We start from the raw sequence: 20,179 nt of genomic DNA on the forward strand, positions 1-20,179 counted from the left end.
AGAATCTGCAATTTTGTACAGGAAGCGCTGCGAGGTGTTGTTTACTGTAGTCTGTCTTAAACTGGGACAAAATTGATCAAACAAGATGAATTTGGTGCTTAGGAATGTGTGAAAGCTGCTAGCAAACTCTATTCTCCTCTATCAGAAGTAACTGCACTTAATGCAGCTCTTGCAGGGAAGCCAGGACTTGCCAGCACATCTTGTCATGAAGATGGTTGGCTGACCAAGATGACACCGAGTAACCCTGCAGAACCAGATGAGCCAATGAGTGAAGAAGCATGTGAGAAATACATAAAATCTATAGGTGCCCACACTGAATTCAAAGGAATTAGGGGACAACTCCCCATCCCCAAGGTCCATGGACTGTGGTACACCTGCCTATCATCCCTAAAGGCATCTCATCAGCCCATGGTGTCCTGAGAGACTTCCTGTACAGGATGGGACAGGAGAACCCAGGGTCTGGAGTTGCTTCTATGTCAGAGGGGCTGAGGGTTTCATGGGGCTCCCCTCCCCTAACACAGTGATGGCCAACCTGTGACATGCATGTCAGAGGTGACAAGTGAACTCATTTTTTTGGCTGATTTTTCTTTGTTAAATGGCATTTAAATATATAAAATAAATATCAAAAATATAAGTCTTTGTTTTACTATGGTTGCAAATATCAAAAAAATTCTATATGTGACACAGCACCAGAGTTAAGTTAGGGTTTTTCAAAATACTGACACGCCGAGATCAAAAGGTTCGCCATCACTGCCCTATGATTTTTAGGCTAGGCTACAAGGTATAAAATTCAGAATTCCTGAAATGATTTGTGGTAAAATCTAGCCACAACAATTATATAATTCAAAGATAACATTGTTATCTTAAGCCTTATATAATTCAGGGTGGGGCAAAAATAGGCTTACAGTTGTTCATATGGAAAATAATAAAATAATTAATAAATAATAATAGCCGAAACGGGTTTGGCTCAGTGGATAGAGCGTCGGCCTGTGGACTAAAGGGTCCCAGGTTTGATTCTGGTCAGGGGCATGTACCTGGGTTGCGGGCACATCCCCAGTGGGAGATGTGCAGGAGGCAGCTAATTGATGTTTCTCTCTCATCGATGTTTCTAACTCTCTATCTCTCTCCCTTCCTCTCTGTGAAAAATCAATAAAATATATTTAAAAAATGAATAAATAATAATAATATAAGAATACACTCTGTGTTTTGCATGCTCACAACTGTATTCATACTTTTGCCCCACCTTGTATTATAACTTGCTTACATCTGTCTCAGGATAGGGCCAAAATACTAAATGATCTTTCCACTGGAAATAACTGGCAGTGGAGAAAAGCTTTTGTTAGTTGTTCCAGTGTCAGATGATGAACAACACTATCTTAATTTTGCAGTATACTGTATTTGCTGGTACTATTCTTAGACAGTGAAGCAATAGCCTTGCAGGAAAACAAGAAACAGTTTAATAATAAAACTTTCACCTTCATTAAAAAACTATCAAATAAAGGAATATAACCCCCAAAAGAAAAAACACATAAATATCAAAAGATTAGAGGCTTTAGATTCTTTAAGATGATTAAACATTCAACCTATGTTAGGAATTCCTATAGATACTATTTACAGTACCTTGACATTAGCTCGAGCTGGATAAGAAAAATGAACATCATTGAACTCCAAATTCCCTTTGATGTTGTCTGGTTTGTGTCCTCTCTCTGAAAAACTGTCAATTTTAGGATTCTAAATAAAACAAAATTCAATGACTATTCTATCATACAATAAACAATTGCATTTTTAAGGAATATGATTCAGCAAATTCCAAAATTAATACCTGGAATGGCACACTCTCCCTCCCATATGATAGAACCCTAGGTAGAGATTGTGTGTGTGTTTAAGGAAACGTTCATTCTCAGAAAACAAGCATTTCCTTAAAAGATCATAGTGACATACTCATTTTATTTTGTACAATATTTCACTTTAAGATTTTGGCATACCCTTATAAAATTTCTAAATGGTCAGATTTTCATGTTTATACAACAAAACATACTATTATAGGTATAGCATCATTTAGTGAAAATTAGTTTATTCCTAAATAATAAATGTAATGGATTGGGTTAAGAAGACTGACTAAACAACTGGTTAAAGCAAGTTATTTAGGGACAATGTAAACATTCAATAAATTTGGAAGCTGAGCAATTTTCTCATGACTTCGATCAATGAAAAAGGAGGAATTGCTTAGATTAAATGATCAAATTTCAGTTATCCTCTTTGCGGTTTATCTGTGTATAAACAGTGACATTTTAATATTCAAAACTATTTTCTTTATTCCATTGCAATCAGTACAACTTATTCAATCAACATAGTTAATTCAAAATGATATCAAACATGCAGTGACCATTTTTTTTTGAAGTGTGCAACCCAGTAAAACATACTGTCAATTTTGGCTCCACCAATAATTTTTCCATCCTGTATAGAAATCATATTATTCTTAGTCTGGCCACAAAGTGAAAGAGAAAGGGGAAAAAAACTAGGAAGACAGACATCTGTGCTCTGAACTCTAATAATTACACAGGTGCAGACGTACCTTTCCAAAACGAGATCAGGGTTATTATACTAAAGATAAACTTTTAGAAATATTAATAAGAGGCATTTGCTTCATTCATTACTAAAAAGAGGTTGTTAATTTCACATAATTAATGTTCACATGACATTTGACCTAAAGCCAGACTTAGTTACCCAAGCCTAAGGAACTTTTCAGCATCACAATAGTTGACTCACCTTATCTATAATATCAAAGATCACATACGCTGCTCCTCTTGCATTGGCAAAAGCATCAATACAAGGAGCAGCCTGTCCAACGCTGAAAGCTCCGATCAGAATTGAAAAAAAGACCTGAACAAAAGAAAGTGAGAAAGAGTTATAAGCCCTATTCTGGGGTCCAGGATCTCAGACATGATTTGTGTGAAATACACAATACAAAGGGTTGAGTTTAGGTTTATCCTTTAAAATTGTTTTAGCAAAAGAGCAAAACGTACAAGGTTACCACGTACTATAACGTTTCATTGCACAAATGGGTTTCTTCAACCTCAAAAATATGTGTCCAGCTTGGGAAACTATCTGTTGCTCTTCTCTTGAACTCAGACAGAGTCAGAAAGATTCTTCAAACCTACTGCCTTGATTCTGAAGCAAATACCACCAGAGGGAAGCATTTTCCATCGCTATTATTATTCTCATTTTTTCTAACTATATATTTATATGATATACAGAATGTTCAAGAGGAGACATGGGCCTGAATGGTATGGCTCAGTGGTTGAGCGTTGGCCTATGAACCAGGAGGTCATGGTTTGATTCCCAGTCAGGGCACATGCCTGGGTTGCAGGCTCGATCCCCAGGGTGGGATGTGCAGGAGGCAACCAATCGATGATTCCCTCTCATCATGGATGTTTCTTTCTCTCTCTGGCTCTCCTCCCTCCCGGAAATCAATGAAAATATATATTTTTTAAAAGGATGAAACATGGTAGGTTTTGGCCCCATGGAATTTTCCTTAAAAAGTACCATTTTACATACATATTTTAATCAGATTTTAATATAAGAATTAGTTCACACATTATAAAACACGATTACATCTGTGTGCACTAATAATTCCTTTGTATAATCATTCTGTACTATACCACACAAAACTTAACACATTTTCCTTTATATTTTTTTAACTAGGAAAATAAGTTGATATAGAAAAGCCAAAAATATAGCTTCAGGAATCCAGATTATTAGCATAACTCAATTGAGGAAAACATAAATGAAGAGAAATTACTTCTTTCTCTCTGGGCATGGTGAAACTTATACACATAGTTGGGCTTTTCCCCGAAGACAGGAACAATGACACCTCACATAGCCAGAACTCAAATATCCCTCATTATCTCTCCACTGTCTGCAGTAAGGTAAGCGCCAGTAGGAAAGCAAAAAGTCTCTACCAAAATAGATGTTATTAAAGTTAATACACTAAAGCCCTTTACCCAGAGGGTGTTGCTGGCTCCCTGCACTGTGGGCGGGTACCACCCCCCAGCCCCATGAGGGAGCTGTTGCTGTCCACGCACTGCCAAGGGGGAGACAAGGCCAGAGAGGACACACTCCGCACAAAAGGTGAATAGCAAAGTCAGGATTCAGTCTCCTTTCTTCATAAAATCCAGCAAGCAAGGAACTGAAGAAAGGTGGAGAGCTTCTAAGCTAACAATCAGAGAGAAGACCAAAATGAGAGAAAAAAGAAAAGTCACAGCAATTACGAATGCTCATCCAGTCAAACAGCCCTCCACACCTCAGGGGAGTCTGAAGATTCCACTCTAGAAAACAACTTGAAGTGATCCATTTTCATAATGGCCCGAAGTCATCAGCAGAGGGACAAACTGTGTTCAGTGTCCTTTGTTTGAAAAGATAGGGAAGTTTGGGTTTTAAAAGATCACTGTTTGAACGGTTACATGTTGTTCTGTCACTGACATGGAAAGATGGTCATAAAATTATTTCTAGCTTGTAAAAAAAGATTACAGAATGATATAATACAATCCCAGTTTTAAAAGAAAAAAATATGTGTATATATAGAAAATATATACACTTGGAAGATATATGCCAAAAGTTCTCATTAAATGTATATTATTAGATTATGAGTAATTCTAAGTAATTCCTGTTTTTTAAAATTCTAATCCTTTTAATAACTAGAATATATTATTTTTATAATCTTAAAGCTATCTTCATTTTGAAAAAGGAAACTAAAATAACTTTTCATCTCCTATTTCAGATAGCTGATGTTTTATGATATATAAGTTTAACATTCCATCACTATGTAATGTTTACTTTCTTATATAATGGAAATCAAGGGCTGAATGAGGATGGCTCCAATCCGTATTTGTCTATTCACAACGTCATTCAATTTTTATTTCCTTTGCATATTATATATGTTTCTCACTACATGCTATTTTCTTGCCCCTACTCATAAGTACGCCTTGTGTAGTCCAGGCCAACTCTGCCCACAGGACAGAGCAAAGATTCACCAAAAGAAAAAAGCCTATAATCATGGCTCATCCTTCGAAAAGCAGGAATATGAAAGTAAAGACAAGGAAGATGGATAAATAATATTTTTAGATTCTTCATAAATATTAGAAAAAATACTTACTGTCATTGCATTTCCCAGAGTATATTCCTTTGATATGACCAGAGTGGATCCATACCAGAAGGCCAGCGCATATGATGCATATATTAACAGGAAGGCAATGCCCATGGAAATGTTTGCTGAAATAGCTTTTTTAATTCCAATCTTTTTGGCAACTTCTAGATGTTTCTGATACCTACCAGAAAATCAGGAGAAAATGTTATAATAAGAAAGTAAACAATCCATAATCTGAGCCATATTCACCTCCTGTACAGTTGGAGGTTTAAGAAACAAAGCCAGTAAAGTAAGAAATCCCTTGGGGGACTCAGCTTCCTGGAAACTGAACCAACTCAGGATCAGCCAGATAGGACTCGAGAAGGCTAGAACCTATCTGAGCCTTCTCTTCACTGGCCTGGACCCCTCTCCCTTGGACCTCACCAGTCCAACCAATGTTCCTGTAGCCATTCCAGAACTGAGCTCTCATCCCTGGGATATGGACGAGCTTCATCACCCCCTCCATGGCCAGCATCACAAGTCAAGGTTAAGGAGGAAGGAGAAAAACCAAGCCAACCAAGAATGACACCAAAATATAAATACTATTCAGGACTCTTAAAATAGTTAGATTCTTAACACAGTTTAATTTCTCTTCTCTAGAGAAAAGAAAATCCTTTCCTTATTGCCCCACTGGGTGAGGGGCAGGAATTTTACATGTTCTTATACTTAGGCCTTTGCTTTCTTGTTATTGTTGTTTTGTTTTTTGATCAATTGACCTTCAACTCTCAAGCCAGGGTACACAGTTATAAAGTGGTCACTACTTGTGGGATTTGGGTTCTTATTCAATAGTTTTAGATTTTTGTCTCATCATCTGTAAAATGAAGCGAATAATGCCTACCTTTCCAGGTAATTCTGAGGCTGACAGAAGTTACAGAGAGTAGTTAGTACAGGGCTGGCGCAAAGTTGGCAAAACCTGACGCTTCCTATTCCCACCATTACTATTACTGCTGTTCTCAAATGTAATCTCTTTCTGAATGTTGCCCATTCTACTATTATCATATTTCTGAATAGTCATTAAAATTCATACTACTGGCTTCTATGATTTGATACAAAAGCACAGGTATCTAGAATGGTTCTAATAAATTGCAATGTTGTTGTTTTTTACATCAATTTAAATTAAATCTACCTTTCCATGCTAGACACAGAGAGTATAAAAATGTTTATTTTGGCTCCCTAACTTCAGAAAAAAATTCAATGAATATAGAATGAGACTTTGGGGGAAAAAATATAAAGCAGGGTGCTTCTGTTTCTAACAAAAAACAAACATCATATATTTTTTTAGTTTAACCCAATGAGATGTTGAGAACTTATTAGTTTGCAAAGAATGCATACTGCCACCAGAAAGTGTTTGTCCTTTTAATTACTTGAAGCACTCAACTCTTCAGTGTATTTTTCTGTGTTGGGCGCTGCACTCACTTAGCAGAGCTGTGTCCCCGGGGAGACAGCCAGAAGGCCAGGTCCAGTCCTGGGCTGGGCCCTGAGCCAGCCGTGTGCAGGGAGATTTGTATCGGCCCCAATGTGACACAAAGCTCCGGTGACAGTGGTGGACATGCTGTAGTTACCTTCGCTTAGGCGGCTTGCTTACTGCAGCTAATGGAGCGGCACTGATTACATTCACATCCTGATGTCCAACTGAGGGTTAGTGTGGTCTGTGTGAGCTATTGTGTACAGGAAGCAGCAGTAAGAGAGAAAAAGGGAGAGGTTAGAGAACCAGGAACGTGGTGGTTTTGAAGAGGGCTCAAGGAATAGAAAAATAGAAAAGGAAATGGAGGAAATTAGGGAAACTTGGCTTTTAATGCTGGAGAATTTCCAGGAGTTTCTATTTCAGAGTTGTGGGTATCAGGAGTTCCACAGAACAGCAAAAGAAAATGCTTTACACAAAATTATGCTTTGGCTATATTAGGGGGTGTTATTATTTAGAGAAAACTGGTGGAGGGAGTACCCTTCATCAGTGGGCTTTGTTCTGACATTTAGATTTTTTATAGATCAAGTTCCTTTAGAGCAGAGATAATTGACCTGGGATCCAAGGTCAAGGAACTTGAATGGGGAAAAAAATTACATATTTATTATCATTAACCTCTAACTGAAATTTAGCATTTCCTTTCATGATCAATCCCAGCAACAAACCACGGTAGTATGAGTAGTAACTGTGACTCTGTTGCCAATAGAAATCTCAGATCATTTTCCTATCATGTTACAATTGCTACAAATATCTTTAAATATATTTTACTCACACCCCGACTTCAGAACTAGAGTACCTGTCAGACCAATGGTTAGCTCTTATTATTTAACTAGTGGCCCGGTGCACGAATCTGTGCACCTTGAAGGGAAATTAATTAGAAGAAAGATTTGTGCGGTAATTATGTTACCGCAAAAAATTACATGTCAAAATAGTATATATAATATAGTATTATAAAATCAAAACATGTGTGTGATTGGTGCCAGAGAGAGCTTTATATGTATCAAGAGTGTGCGAGTCAACGTTTATTTTTAAATTGCCAGTGCACGTCATATGTACCAGCCGGTCAGTAGGTCAAACAGTCAATGAATAAATCACAATGCGGTCCACGTTGAATGGCAACAAAAACAACCAAATTCATGATCAACAATGACAGATTGAAACACACGCATGCAATTGGCACCAGCGAGAGCTTCATATGTATTGCACATGCACAAGTCAATGTTTATTTTTAAATTGCCAGTGTGTGTCACATGTACGGGCTGGTGGGTCAGATGGTCAGAGAGACGTATGGTTGGTCACTTAGCCATATATATATATATGTATATTTTGTGTATATATATGTTAACAAAAGAGACATATTTATTAGATTACAATTTAAAAATATTTTGATAGTTGAACTTCAATATAATTGGTTTCCCTGGTAATCCTATTTTGTTTTATGCATTTGAAACCATTATTTTAAGGAGGGAGTCCATGGGCTTCATCAGACTGCCCAAGGAGTCCTTGGGACATAGAGGGTCAGAACCCTGTTTTAGAATCTGACGTTGAACTCTAGCCATTAGTGAAGGTGCCTGTCTACGGTGGGGGAGTTTTAATATGAGGGAAAGGAAAGTGGTGAACGCATACCACAAAAGAATGAACAACAAAATGTGCAAGTGTGCAAAGAACCTTCCTGACCTTTCCAGCTCTTTGTTCTGGCCCCCAAAGGCTATCACGGTCCGGATGGCGCCCAGAGCCTCTTCTGCCACGGCGCCTGCTTTCGCATATGCAGCGAGTTCTTTGTCACTAAATGCCGAGAGTATCTGGACAGGAGAGAAACATTCATGACTTTTGTATGGGAGGGACGTTGAAAGGCCAACCCTTAAAGTTACTCTTTCTCCCCCAACCCTATCCTCTACTAAACACGGAAGTCAGGAAGCAAACGGCACTCAGGGCGCCAGCAGGGGCTTCCTCCCCGCTACACAGGCCACTCAGACCCACCCTCCTGACATGCTCCCCAAGAGCATCGGGAAAAGGAAGTCCACACGTTGCTCTCTAGAAAACGTTTTTGGGAACAGTTCAAGTTCCACATCTATTACGGGTTTTTTTCTCTGTTGATTGCAAAATAAATGAAAATAAAACTTTACTGCTTTGAAAGGATTGCCCATCCTTTCCTTAATTTTGCCATGATTTTTAATGACTACGAAAGAATATTTCCAGATGTACTCCTGGGCATTCTACTAAATAATAAGATGGCTAACAAGATACTGTGGGAGAAAGATAAAGGAAGAATAAAAACAAAATAGATACCAGTAGTTTATTAACACATTGCAGACGGATCACGAGAATTTGCCAGCTTTGTTCAGTTCCACTTCATATCACACAGTGTTTTACAAAGTACCATACTTTAAAAAGGTGTTAGTTTGTAAGAACATGTCATAAGTAACTTCAAAATGCAGTGGGTATTTAATTTTAAAGCGTGCCTGTAACATTCATGTAAAGCGTTTTTTGTGCTCGTCCAATAGAAACTTGTCTGGCCCCTGGGTAAAGCCAGCACTAAAACTACTGGTCCGCAATGTGTTCAGTAAATGATCAATTCCAGAGTGAGCAAAAAATGCCGGTAAAACTTCTCACCTGTGGCTGAAGTAGAACGGGTTATGTGTATGTTACTGTAAGGCAAATGTGGCAGAGCGCCACTCAATTGTCAATGTAACAATGACAAATCAATCAATCCAAACTTTACTTAAATTTTTTATATTCACAGAATAGTTCAGAGGTATGTTACATTTTAAAATTGTGTTTCCTCAAACAAGGACACAAACCTTACATGTAATTTAAGATACTGTGCCAGAAAATTGACCAAAGAAATAACAGCAGTGTAAAAAACCTGTCACTGAAGTAAAAACGGTGACGTTTTGAATCACATTTGAAATACGTTTTCTTAGTAAAGCACCAGATGAACAACCTGCTTCTAAATGTGGTTTCGACCGACATTTAACACCGATTTGCACAATTCCAAGCACTGGAATCCCGCCTCTTTCAAATAACCGCAGATGTGGGTTCACACACGTGAACACGCCCCCGTTTCACATACCTTTGCCCAAACAGCTGCAGAGAGTCCCAGGATAGGGCTGATGGCCATTATCACAAGGGTGAGCTTCCATCCTCTCATGAACCCCACTATGAATCCTGCAAAAAACGTGGCTATTGCTTGAAAGAACATTCCAACCTTGTCACCAATTCCTTCACTGATTTTGGAGATGTCACTAAAAAAGATCACACCTAAGTGGTTACAGGCAGGAGGTCTTCAGTTAGAGAGGTGCAGCAGACATCTAACAAACACAGACAGGTCAGACTTGTTCAGACACGGCAAGCCTCTTTCAGAGTCTTAGCCTCTCGAATGATACTTTCCCCACCTAAGTACTGTACAAAGGAAGAAACTCAGGATTAGTTCATGCTTCTCAGACATTAATATCATTAAGGTGGATGCTATTAAACTCACAAATCCTATACAAGAAGCATTAACATTCTGAAGATGAGCCGATCTGACTAAAGGCAGAAGTTAGGAAGGGCATTATGATAATAGGGAAGTGCTCCTTCCATCTACCGTTGGCCCTGTTTTCCATCCACTCGATCCTCAACACGGCAGCCAGTGTGATCCTTTGAAAATGCAAGTCTGAACAGGCGAATCCTCAGATCAAAACATGTGCCATCGCTGCCCATTTCACTCAGAGTGAATGATGAAGTCCTTACTGAGGCCAACCAGGTCCCAAATGCCTTGACCTTCACTCCTTTTTGACCTCATTTTCTCACTCCACTCTCCCCAGGACCTTCCAGTAAGAAAAGTTTGTCATCTATCTCCCCCTACTGGAATGTAAGCAATAAGATGGCAGAGGTCTTTGGGTCACGGGTGTATCACAAATTCCTCGTGTTTGGCACATAGTAGGCCCTCACATTGATGAGTAAGTCAAGAGTCAGCAATTACTAAGAAGAGCGTATTTGTGAATTCATTCAATCATGAATTCATTCATTCAACCATCTTAATTGAGTATGTAACATCTGCCAGGCCGTGTGGTAAGCTCCATGAGAGATAAATAAGTACACAGGATGTGAGCTCAGTCCTCAAATAAACTTACTCTATAACTAAGGAGAAAAACTAACAGATAAAGAAAACATGCTGTGGCATAGGCTGTCGGTGCTAGAAATTGCTGTCAGATCATCCATCTGTTCTTGGTATTATATCAGATACTTAACCTAGTACTTTTTCCATTTAAAAATCCTCCCATGACAAATGTTCACAGTTAGTGGTTAATCTCTTCACACAAGTATAACATTAACTATACACTTACTCTGTTAGCCGTGTATTGAGTTCAGTGGTGTCGTTGATGTCAAACCAGCCTATTTCTTGTCGGAGAACAGCATGAAAAAACTCTTTCCTAATTTTCCTAATCTGTCGGCCGGCTGCCAAAGTCCAAAATGAAACTTGTATATAGGCAGCAACGAGAACTGCAGCACCTAGTCCTGAGTAATAATATGCATATCTGGAAAATAATTAGAAAGTTTCTTTTATATATGTTCTTTATTCATCTCTTTCAGGAGCAATCTTCAGAATTGGGAATAAATAAAATTATGTAGGCCATTATAACAAATACATATTAAAGTTTCTTTTTCTTTTCTTAGATTATAAGAAGACGAAGGCAAATTGATTTACTTGAATTATCAGCCAAAGAAACCAGATAAATTTTTTTGGCTAACTGCAAAAAATAGTGGTGTTAATGAATCATTTTAAAACTGATATTGATAATTTATAGATACAATTTGATTCTTTTTTTATAATTAATATTCTAGACTTGCATATCTTGTACTGAAAAAGTTCACTACTGTTGAACATATTGCAAATGAAGGAATAAACAGGTTGACCATGTTAAATATTTCTTAGTTAAGTTTTCTCATATTGTTCACACAAAGAAACAAGAAAACCCTCTTTCTATTTGGCAGAATTTGGAGGTGGGTATTTAATAGTGTGCTAAAATTTTATATTAATTTGGAGTGAGGGCTTAACTAAATTAGAGGAAAGTTAGTATCTTTTATTTTATAATATAGTCTTATTGATTTCAGAGAGGAAGGGAAAGAGAGAGAGAGATGGAAACATCAATGATGAGAGAGAATCATTGATAGGCTGCCTCCTGCACCGCCCCCCTACTGGGGATTAAGCCCACAACCCAGGCATGTGCCCTTGACCAGAATTGAACACGGGACCCTACAGTCCACAGGCTGACACCCTATCCACTGAGCCAAACCAGCTAGGGTGAAAGTTAGTATCTTTAAAAATAATAAATTCAGTTTGAATAATTTCAAGTTTACTTTTTATATAATTTTACAAACATCTTCCAGATAGAGCCTTTCAGGCCTGCTATCACATACAGATAGTACTCATTTATATCAGCAACTTTAATGATATGTTAAACACACAAACATTATGTTACAGGCTTTTGAGATTTCCACTAAGAAGGCTAAAATAGGGGGGAAATGACATTATTGGATCAGCTAACAAAATTGGAATGCAGGTGGTAGATTAGATCAAAGTAGAGTATCAATATTAAATTTACTGAAGTTGATAACCGTACTATGGTTATGAAGAAAATATCCTATTCTTAAGATCCACACTGAAGTATTTATTAGTAAAGGGCATGATGTATGCAACTTACTTCAAATGGTGGGGTTGGGGTGGTATAAATTTTAATAATAGGTTAAAGAGTATAACAAAAGGTAAAGAGTATATATATATATATATTAGCCAATTACCTAGTCATTTCTTCTTCCAGAATTCTGCCTGGATTTAACATTGACAATGTAAAATTCACTAAATAAAAACAAAATGAAACAAAAATGAGACATTTTTGAAAGGTTGAACTATTAATAGATATTCCTGGGTTTTAAAACTCTTTTCTCTTCACTTTACTCAAGGAAACAACCCAAGGGTTTAGATGCAGGGCATGGAGGCTCCAGATGGGGAAGAGAAGCCCTCCCAGGTTCTTCCCCCATCCTACGGGTCTGCAGCCTTCCGCAAAGCAGCTTCCTAAGGCAGTAGAGGAGCCTCAGAAGGCAGAGGAGGAAAAGAGAAACGGTCCAAACAGAAAATACAGGATTTAAGGGGCCCTCTTTTCTAAGTGGCTCAAAGGACTTGACAGATACTTGCTCCCGTAAATTTTATTTTAATATATGTGTGTTTTCCCTGACATGCTTCCTCGTGACCTAAGTAATAGAAGGGCTGAATTGCTTGCATGGTAAAGGAAGAAAACCTCAAGACAAGATCTTAATGATCATTGGCAATGAGTCATCATCCTGCGTTCCATGTCTTGCTTACTAGCAAAACTGTATTCTGGTATTTTAAAGCAGTATTAATTAGAAGGAAATATATTACCCATTAATTTGAGCTAATTTGATAAAAATGTCAGTGTGCTGTCTTGGTTTTCATTATAGCTAGCATTTACTGAAAACAGTTTACATATATTAATTCACTTAATTTTCACAACAACCCTCTGAGGTAGGACTGTTGTAGAAATCCCCTTTGTACAGGTGAGGAAATTGAGGCACAGAGAGATAAGGCAACTTACCCAAAGTCACACAGCCAGCAAAAGGCTGAGAGTTCCAACAGTGTACTGCGCAGCTCCTAACACTATACTATGCTGATTGATGCATGTGGTAATCACTTATTTTCACTTTTTAAAAAACACAAAGTGGGGGGGGGGGGAGAAAACAGACCATATCTATTGCATCCACAGAGTAATAGGATAAAGTATCATCACTATGGTATTGGTGAGGAAACATACTAGGGTAGGTATTTCCCATCTCCCATGATGCTAGGAGAGAAACTAGTTAATCTTTGTTCCTTTATCATGTGTAAACAACCCAGAGGTCATGTTCTCTGGGTTCTGTGTATCCTCCTTATCTTCTTCCAAAGGGAGATAAGGTTGAAATTTATTTAAAACTTAAACTACTCTAAGGCTCAATTACCAGGCATAATTTTTCCCCTCAAGATTATAAATTCTACTGATGTTCACAGTAAAGTGCTTATTACTCTAGCTCTCCCTCAGCTATCAGATCCTGGAGGAAACATGCCCTCTTTTACTCCTGTTCTTATCAGTTCAGTTCTGTGTGTTCATTTCCTTCTGAGTTCTTAAATATGTACCTTTGATATGCCAAATTGGAGCTGTGTTTGGAATTAGAGGTAGATGAGCTATCCTAAAGCTGTGGTACTTGTACAATCATTGTGCAAAACCTTGGGAAACCTCCAGGTATATGTATACAAGGCTAAATTTTTAAAATATATTTTTATTGATTTCAGAGAGGAAGGGAGAAGGAGAGAAAGAAACATCAATGAAAGAGAATCATTGGTTGGCTGCCTCCTGCACACCCCCTACTGGGGATTGAGCCTGCAACCCAGGCATGTGCCCTTGACCAGAACTGAACCTGGGCCCCTTCAGTCTACAGGCCAACGGACTATCCGCTGAGCCAAACCAGCTAGGGCTGTATACAGGGCTAATTTTTTCCTTGAACTTAGAAATCTTAAATGAGTTTTACTCTCCTCCAACACCTATCTCAAACTTTTAAATTCTCTCAATGAGGATATTATAATTTAAATTGACCCCCCCCCCCCAGGAAATAAGGATTTATGGGCATTCCAAATTTGACCTGCTTCTTTCTCAAGTCCCAGGCCAGAACTAGAATTACCGGTTCCAGATCTGGTGTTCTAGATCTAGAAATCTCCTGGGATTCTAGATCTGGACAGGGCGTAGAACTGTTCTCGCAGATGCTACCTGTTATGCTTCTGTCTCATAAACAATCTCCAAATAGTTATCTGGTTTGGGAGTTCTTAACACTATCTGCCCGTTAAAATGACATGGGGAGCTTGAAAAATTACAGATGTCCAGGCACCACCAAAACCATAAATCAGAATCTGTGACTGATTCTAGAGATCATATTCCTAAAACTACCTCCCCTGGATTCTAATGCGTCCACATGGAGAACTCTCACTCTCATCTTCCTGAATGCCTCCCATGACAAGGGAATGGGGAATTCTTTGAAGCTGCCTATTCATTTTTGAGAGCTCCTAGAACATTCATCCATTTTATAGATGAATAAACAGAATTTTAGTTATTTCATTTCCAAGTTCCCACAACTAGTTTTCCCCAATATTAATTGATCATTTACTATGTTCCAGGCACTTTACATAAACCATCTCATTTAACTCTTTACATAATACATCTCATTTAATTCTACGATTACCTTCAAAGATGAGAACTATAGAGGTTAAGTAACTTTCCCAAGGTCATGCAGCTGGTGAGTGAAGGGCCTAAAGAATAACTATATACTTTAAGGATTACTTAAGGAAACATTGCATAGGAAGTCCTGACTGTCACTTTTGAGTCTCAAAGTAAATCAATGTCTGTCTTCTTCAATTCTGCCTAAAATTTCTTTTAGCATATAGAAATATTCAGCACAAAACAAAGAGATGGTGTTTGTCCAGGTAGCTTAGCAGCATACGCAGTTAGTTAAGGTAACAAGGGGCTCAAAATGAATTTGCCTCTTTTTAAAAAAATATATATTTTTATTGATTTTAGAGAGGAAGGGGGAAGTAGAGATAGAAACATCAATGATGAGAGAGAATCATCGATTGGCCACCTCCTGCATGCCCCCCATACTGGGGATCGAGCCCGCAACCTGGGCATGTACCCCTGACCGGAATCAAACCCAGGACACTTCAGTCCACAGGCCGATGCTCTATTCACTGAGCCAAACCAGTCAGGGCTGCATTTTCCTCTTAATCTGATGGCAATGCAAGGACATGCAGAACATATCGATTTCCCCACAGACTATCCTAGATTATTACAGTCACATAGACTTGGCATAAAATATATCAAGTTCTTGATATTCTGCAGAAAAACTGTTTCTTATGGATCTGTCCTTAAGGTTTTGGATGCAGAATGTTTTATGCATAGTTTCTGCACAACTGAGTCATTGTGAGGGAATGACCTTGTCACGGAGTGACTTTATTCTGTTGACAGGGACGGGTTCTGCTCACAATAAATCATTGTCAGACCCTCTTGTAATTTAAACTGGTGTTTTCTTCTATCATTCCCTTCCCATTTAGGTGTCCAAGAATCCAACAATTCTAAAGAATGGACTCTAAATAAACATGATCTCTATGAGATAAGCGAGGGAGCTCAGCTAAGTACTCTATCTTCTCCCAACTTCCATGATGGGTGCTAAACTCGACAACTCTAAACATATCAATGATCTCTCTGGATCTAGAGCGAGTATGAAATGTAAAGGTTTTGCTCTCGCCAAAGAGATATGAGAATATTATTTTTATAAACTACAAAAGAGTGGACATTGAAATGAGAAACATTGGAGGAACTTCCCCTCCCAAGTCCCCTCAGACAGCCAATAGGCCTAGAGACAAACGTGGCTGTGGAAGACCAAGGGTCACAGCATGTGGAGGCTACTGAACATAAGTTGGCAACTCTGCTGAGTTTAGCACTCCAGCAGTCACAGGTCTGTAGGCAACTTGCTTGTGCCATTCCCCAGAGAGACCTTGAATTTGGTCCTGGGCACAGCACGGGCCGCCTGTCTGCCACGTTCAGCTTCAAAGCAATTCAGTTGCATAATTAGAAACAAGTAAAAAAACACAAGCAAACTGCTCCAAATAAGAAAGTTGCAGGAGTATTGTGGTATTCTAAAAACAAGACTAATAAAATTAGCACAAATGCTAACTTATCTGTGATGAATGTGTGACATTGTTTTAATTTGATTTTTTTTAAAAGTTTATTTGTGATAAAATATACATAACAGAAAATTAACCATCTTAACCATCGTTAAGTGTACAGGTCAATAGTGTTTAGCATATTCACACAGTTGTATAACCAATCTCCAGAACTTTTTATGTTGCAAAATGCAACTCAATGCATTAAACAACAACTCCTCATTCCCACCTCCCTCTAGTGCCTGGTAACCACTATTCTACTTTTTGTTTCAACGAACTTGACTACTCTGTATACCTCATGTAAGTGAAATCATACAGTGTATTTGTACTTTTGTTACTGGTTTATTTCACTTAGCACAATGTCCTCCAGGTTTATTCATGTTGTAGCAGGTTTTGGGATTCCCTCCTTTTTAAGGCTATTATTCCATTGTCTGGTATACCACATGTTGTTTAGCCATTCATCTGTTAATGTGAATTTTTTAAACCCTGAATTGAAACCAATTTTGGATTAATTTGCCTGAATGTGGACATCATCCTGCTTTATACATCTACATAACCAAGCATAATAGGTCTACAGAATTTCTAAAAAGTCAATAGAAAACTCCTACCCCTTATTCACTTAAAGATTTTTTAAACTATCTTAAATTAACTCCAATTTTACCTTTCTGGTATTTATGTTAAAATCCTGGTCACTGGTTAAACATAGGTAATCCATTTAATTTTCTCAAACATGTTTCTTTTTAAAAGAGAAAGCAAAATTATTCACATCTGGCAGTATACTGTATTTATATGGTTGGTCATGATAAGCATGGTTTGGAAGGCAGAGAGACCTGGATTTGAATTTGTCCTCATGCTCACCAACTAAGTAACTTTGGACAAGTTATTTATCCTCTCCTAGCCTCATCTGTCACAGAGGATAATATTACCCACTGTGTAGGACTGTTCTTGTGAGGGTTAAGTGAAACAGGACTTAGCAGATAAAAAATACAATAAAAGATTGCTATTACTGTGGTTATTTTTATTATAAAGAGGGTCTTCTCAGGGGCAACGTACTTGAGAATAAAAAAATAACACACATTGGTTTTGTAGGAGCTTTCCTTAAAATTCAAAGGATGCTTTTACTTTCTAAAAGCCATTAATGTTTATCACTATTTATGTAAATAGGCCCTCTCTTAGGTATTTACACTTGCATTCTACAGTGCTAACGAAATATTATAGTGCTCAGTCAGTGAACCCTGAAAACTCTTACCGAATATTCTCTAAATGATGGGGTACACTTTTTCTTAGGTTCTTTGCTATGAAAGCTACCTTTCCTTTATCGGTATTTTGTCCTTATACTCTACCATCTGTGTACCAATAAAGTTCCATTCAGTCTTCTCCAGTCTAATGCTCACGCGGAGGAATGAAGTCTTAGGGTTGGTACAAAGCATGGAACTCTTCCTTTCTATGTGGAATTTAACTAATATGAAAAATAGCTATGTCCGTTGGAACCTCACACCCATGCTGTTGCCACAGCCCCGCTTTAGATGACATTAACTTATGGGACTCCTCCGGCCCCTCAGTAATGATAGTCCTTTTGTTGTGTCTGCATCATTCTCCTATTGAATCCATTCACCCTTTAGTGAAGTGCTACATCAAGTTCTAACCAACCTGGTTGATCTAAATTTAATCACAAAAAATGGCTATAATTTTAACAAAAAGGGTAGGGAAGAGAAAAAAGAAAAGCAGAAACATATCTACAAGCTGAGCACAGCTAGGAAGCACTGCCGGCTAACTGGTGTATTCTAAAATTCACCAGGGATCACTAATGGGATGGATACTGTTACAGTTCCTCTGTCCTAAAATAGAGCAACTGCCCGACTTTATTTAGAGGCAAAGCATTCTGTATATTCCCTCATCCTTTCAAACAGCAAACACCTATTTCTTAAAATTTAAATGACTATTTGAGGAATTTTCTGAGAATTTTACAACTTCCATAATGTCTAAAGTCACCCAGATGGCTAAATCATTACACAAGTACACAGTGAAGAACAAAATCTATTTCTAATCCTTCATGTACTTAAAAGAGTACTGTGCATTAAAAAAAAAAGTTGAGAAATGCTTACCTGGAAAAGAGAAGTTTCCTGCAGTAATAACAAATCTGTCGGTCATTTCTCCAAATACTATCATCATGAGGGGGAGACCTGATCCGTGAGCTATGGCCATGATTGTGCCCAGGGACATAAATAATTTATCCTGCCAATCGGAGTATCGAAACTAAAGAAAGGAAATAAAATAATACTCATTTTACCTTGTGGGATAGAATTTCCCTTTTCCACAATTCCATGTTCTTTGGATTTTTATTTAAGGTCGGCACATTTGCAATAGTTGTATAAAATTCTCAGTGTTGTGTTCAAGTCAGCTTATTTTACTTAATAATGGCCCCAAGTGCAAGAGTAGTGATGCAAGAGACTTAGAACACCGAGGTGACTAGAAACTGCATGAAGTGCTCAGTGCAAAGTGTGGGAGATGACATTAGAGAGAGGGAGAAAGGCCGTGGGCCACACCAAGGACCTTGGTCTTAGTACTCCCCATGTACAATGTACTTAGTACTATCACTTAGAGGGGGACACAGTGGAGCGCACAACACCCAAGAACCAAGCAGCTGATCAGTGTCACAGTGCTCCACAGACTTCTCCCTCGCTGTCTTTTTAGTCCTCTCCAGTTTCTCACTTTCCGCATTTTAGATCAATGGTTCTATGGCTCTTTCTTTATTCTTCTTTCCTCTGCTTTCAGACTGCATCTTCATTCTCTTAATTTTCCACTTCTATATCTTTCCTCTGTCCCTGGCATCTCTCCCCCCTTTTTAATATTTTCCTTCTACCCATTTTCCTCACCCCACCTATCCCCCTTTTGGGGACAAGGAACGGTCATTGGGAGAATGGGTGATGAGTCAGACGTGGCAGCATGGGGTCCTTGAGAGCGAAAGATGGGTCAGACAGGGCCAATATGATGGGCAGGCTGAGGTCAGACACACATGGTGGGGAGGAGGAATGTGTGCAAACTGTTCTCAGAGAGTTCCCAAAGTTCCATATGGGAAGGCCAAATTCCATCATCAAACACACAGGGCATGCCCAGAGTGCCAACAGAGGCAAAGGGTCAGAGCCAGGTGGAGCTTGGGGTGAAACAAGGGGAGGACGTAAAGTCAGGAGCAAATGGAGAAGGGTCCCTGTAATTGCTACAAAAGGGAACTGTGTCCCCGAGGTTCAATTTAGTGGCTCCTGGGGAGGGAGACAGAGCACTTGGGTCTGTGGGCTACAGCGACAAACCCAGGGTCGGTAGTGGTGTACTGTTCTCTTTGCTGAACATTTACATGGCATTGAAGACTATTTTAAGTGCTTCCCAAATTGCTAAATAAAAATTTTTGTATTTAACTTTAAAATGACACAAATTTCATAGCAATATCCTAAGTAAGCCTAGAAATTTGTCAGTGATTTTCAACAAAACAATGCATTGCAAACTCATTTACAGTACAGTTTTGTAAATGTCTAATCACTATGTTGTATACCTGAAATTGATATAATATTGTATGTCAACTGTCATTGAAAAATATATATAAAAGGCTAAGCAACCTGCTGACTGGCTGACCAGCCAGTATGTATGATGTGCACTGACCACCAGGAGGTGGATGCTCAATGCAGGAGCTGCCATGATGTACACTGGCCATTTAAAACTAAACGTCACCATGGACCTGGCACCAACAAACCAACACTTGGCTACCCCCAAGTGGGACACAGGACCTGCCACC

General features: G+C 38.5%; 1 protein-coding gene across 4 annotated transcripts in view; it reads right to left on the bottom strand.

Annotated features, from left to right (window-relative positions):
- The window catches only part of ABCB4 (ATP binding cassette subfamily B member 4), a 68,555-nt gene that overhangs the window by 46,654 nt on the left and 1,722 nt on the right, over nt 1–20,179 (bottom strand). For 2 of the 4 annotated variants that reach the window (XM_006779163.2, XM_015558276.1), the window contains exons 2-9: nt 18,498–18,648; nt 12,432–12,489; nt 10,976–11,167; nt 9,721–9,892; nt 8,325–8,449; nt 5,156–5,327; nt 2,770–2,883; nt 1,621–1,731 (exon numbers count right to left, since the gene is read on the bottom strand). In XM_006779163.2, the coding sequence (XP_006779226.1) occupies nt 1,621–1,731; nt 2,770–2,883; nt 5,156–5,327; nt 8,325–8,449; nt 9,721–9,892; nt 10,976–11,167; nt 12,432–12,489; nt 18,498–18,615 (1,062 nt within the window). In that variant the 5' untranslated portion in view covers nt 18,616–18,648. Of the gene's footprint in view, nt 1–1,620; nt 1,732–2,769; nt 2,884–5,155; nt 5,328–6,747; nt 6,818–8,324; nt 8,450–9,720; nt 9,893–10,975; nt 11,168–12,431; nt 12,490–18,497; nt 18,649–20,179 lie in introns of those variants that run through there. The other 2 variants (XM_006779164.2, XM_015558274.1) reach the window with 2 other exon arrangements.

Source organism: Myotis davidii, unplaced genomic scaffold, assembly GCF_000327345.1.
Source record: "Myotis davidii unplaced genomic scaffold, ASM32734v1 scaffold187, whole genome shotgun sequence".
NCBI classification, from domain to species: domain Eukaryota; kingdom Metazoa; phylum Chordata; class Mammalia; order Chiroptera; family Vespertilionidae; genus Myotis; species Myotis davidii.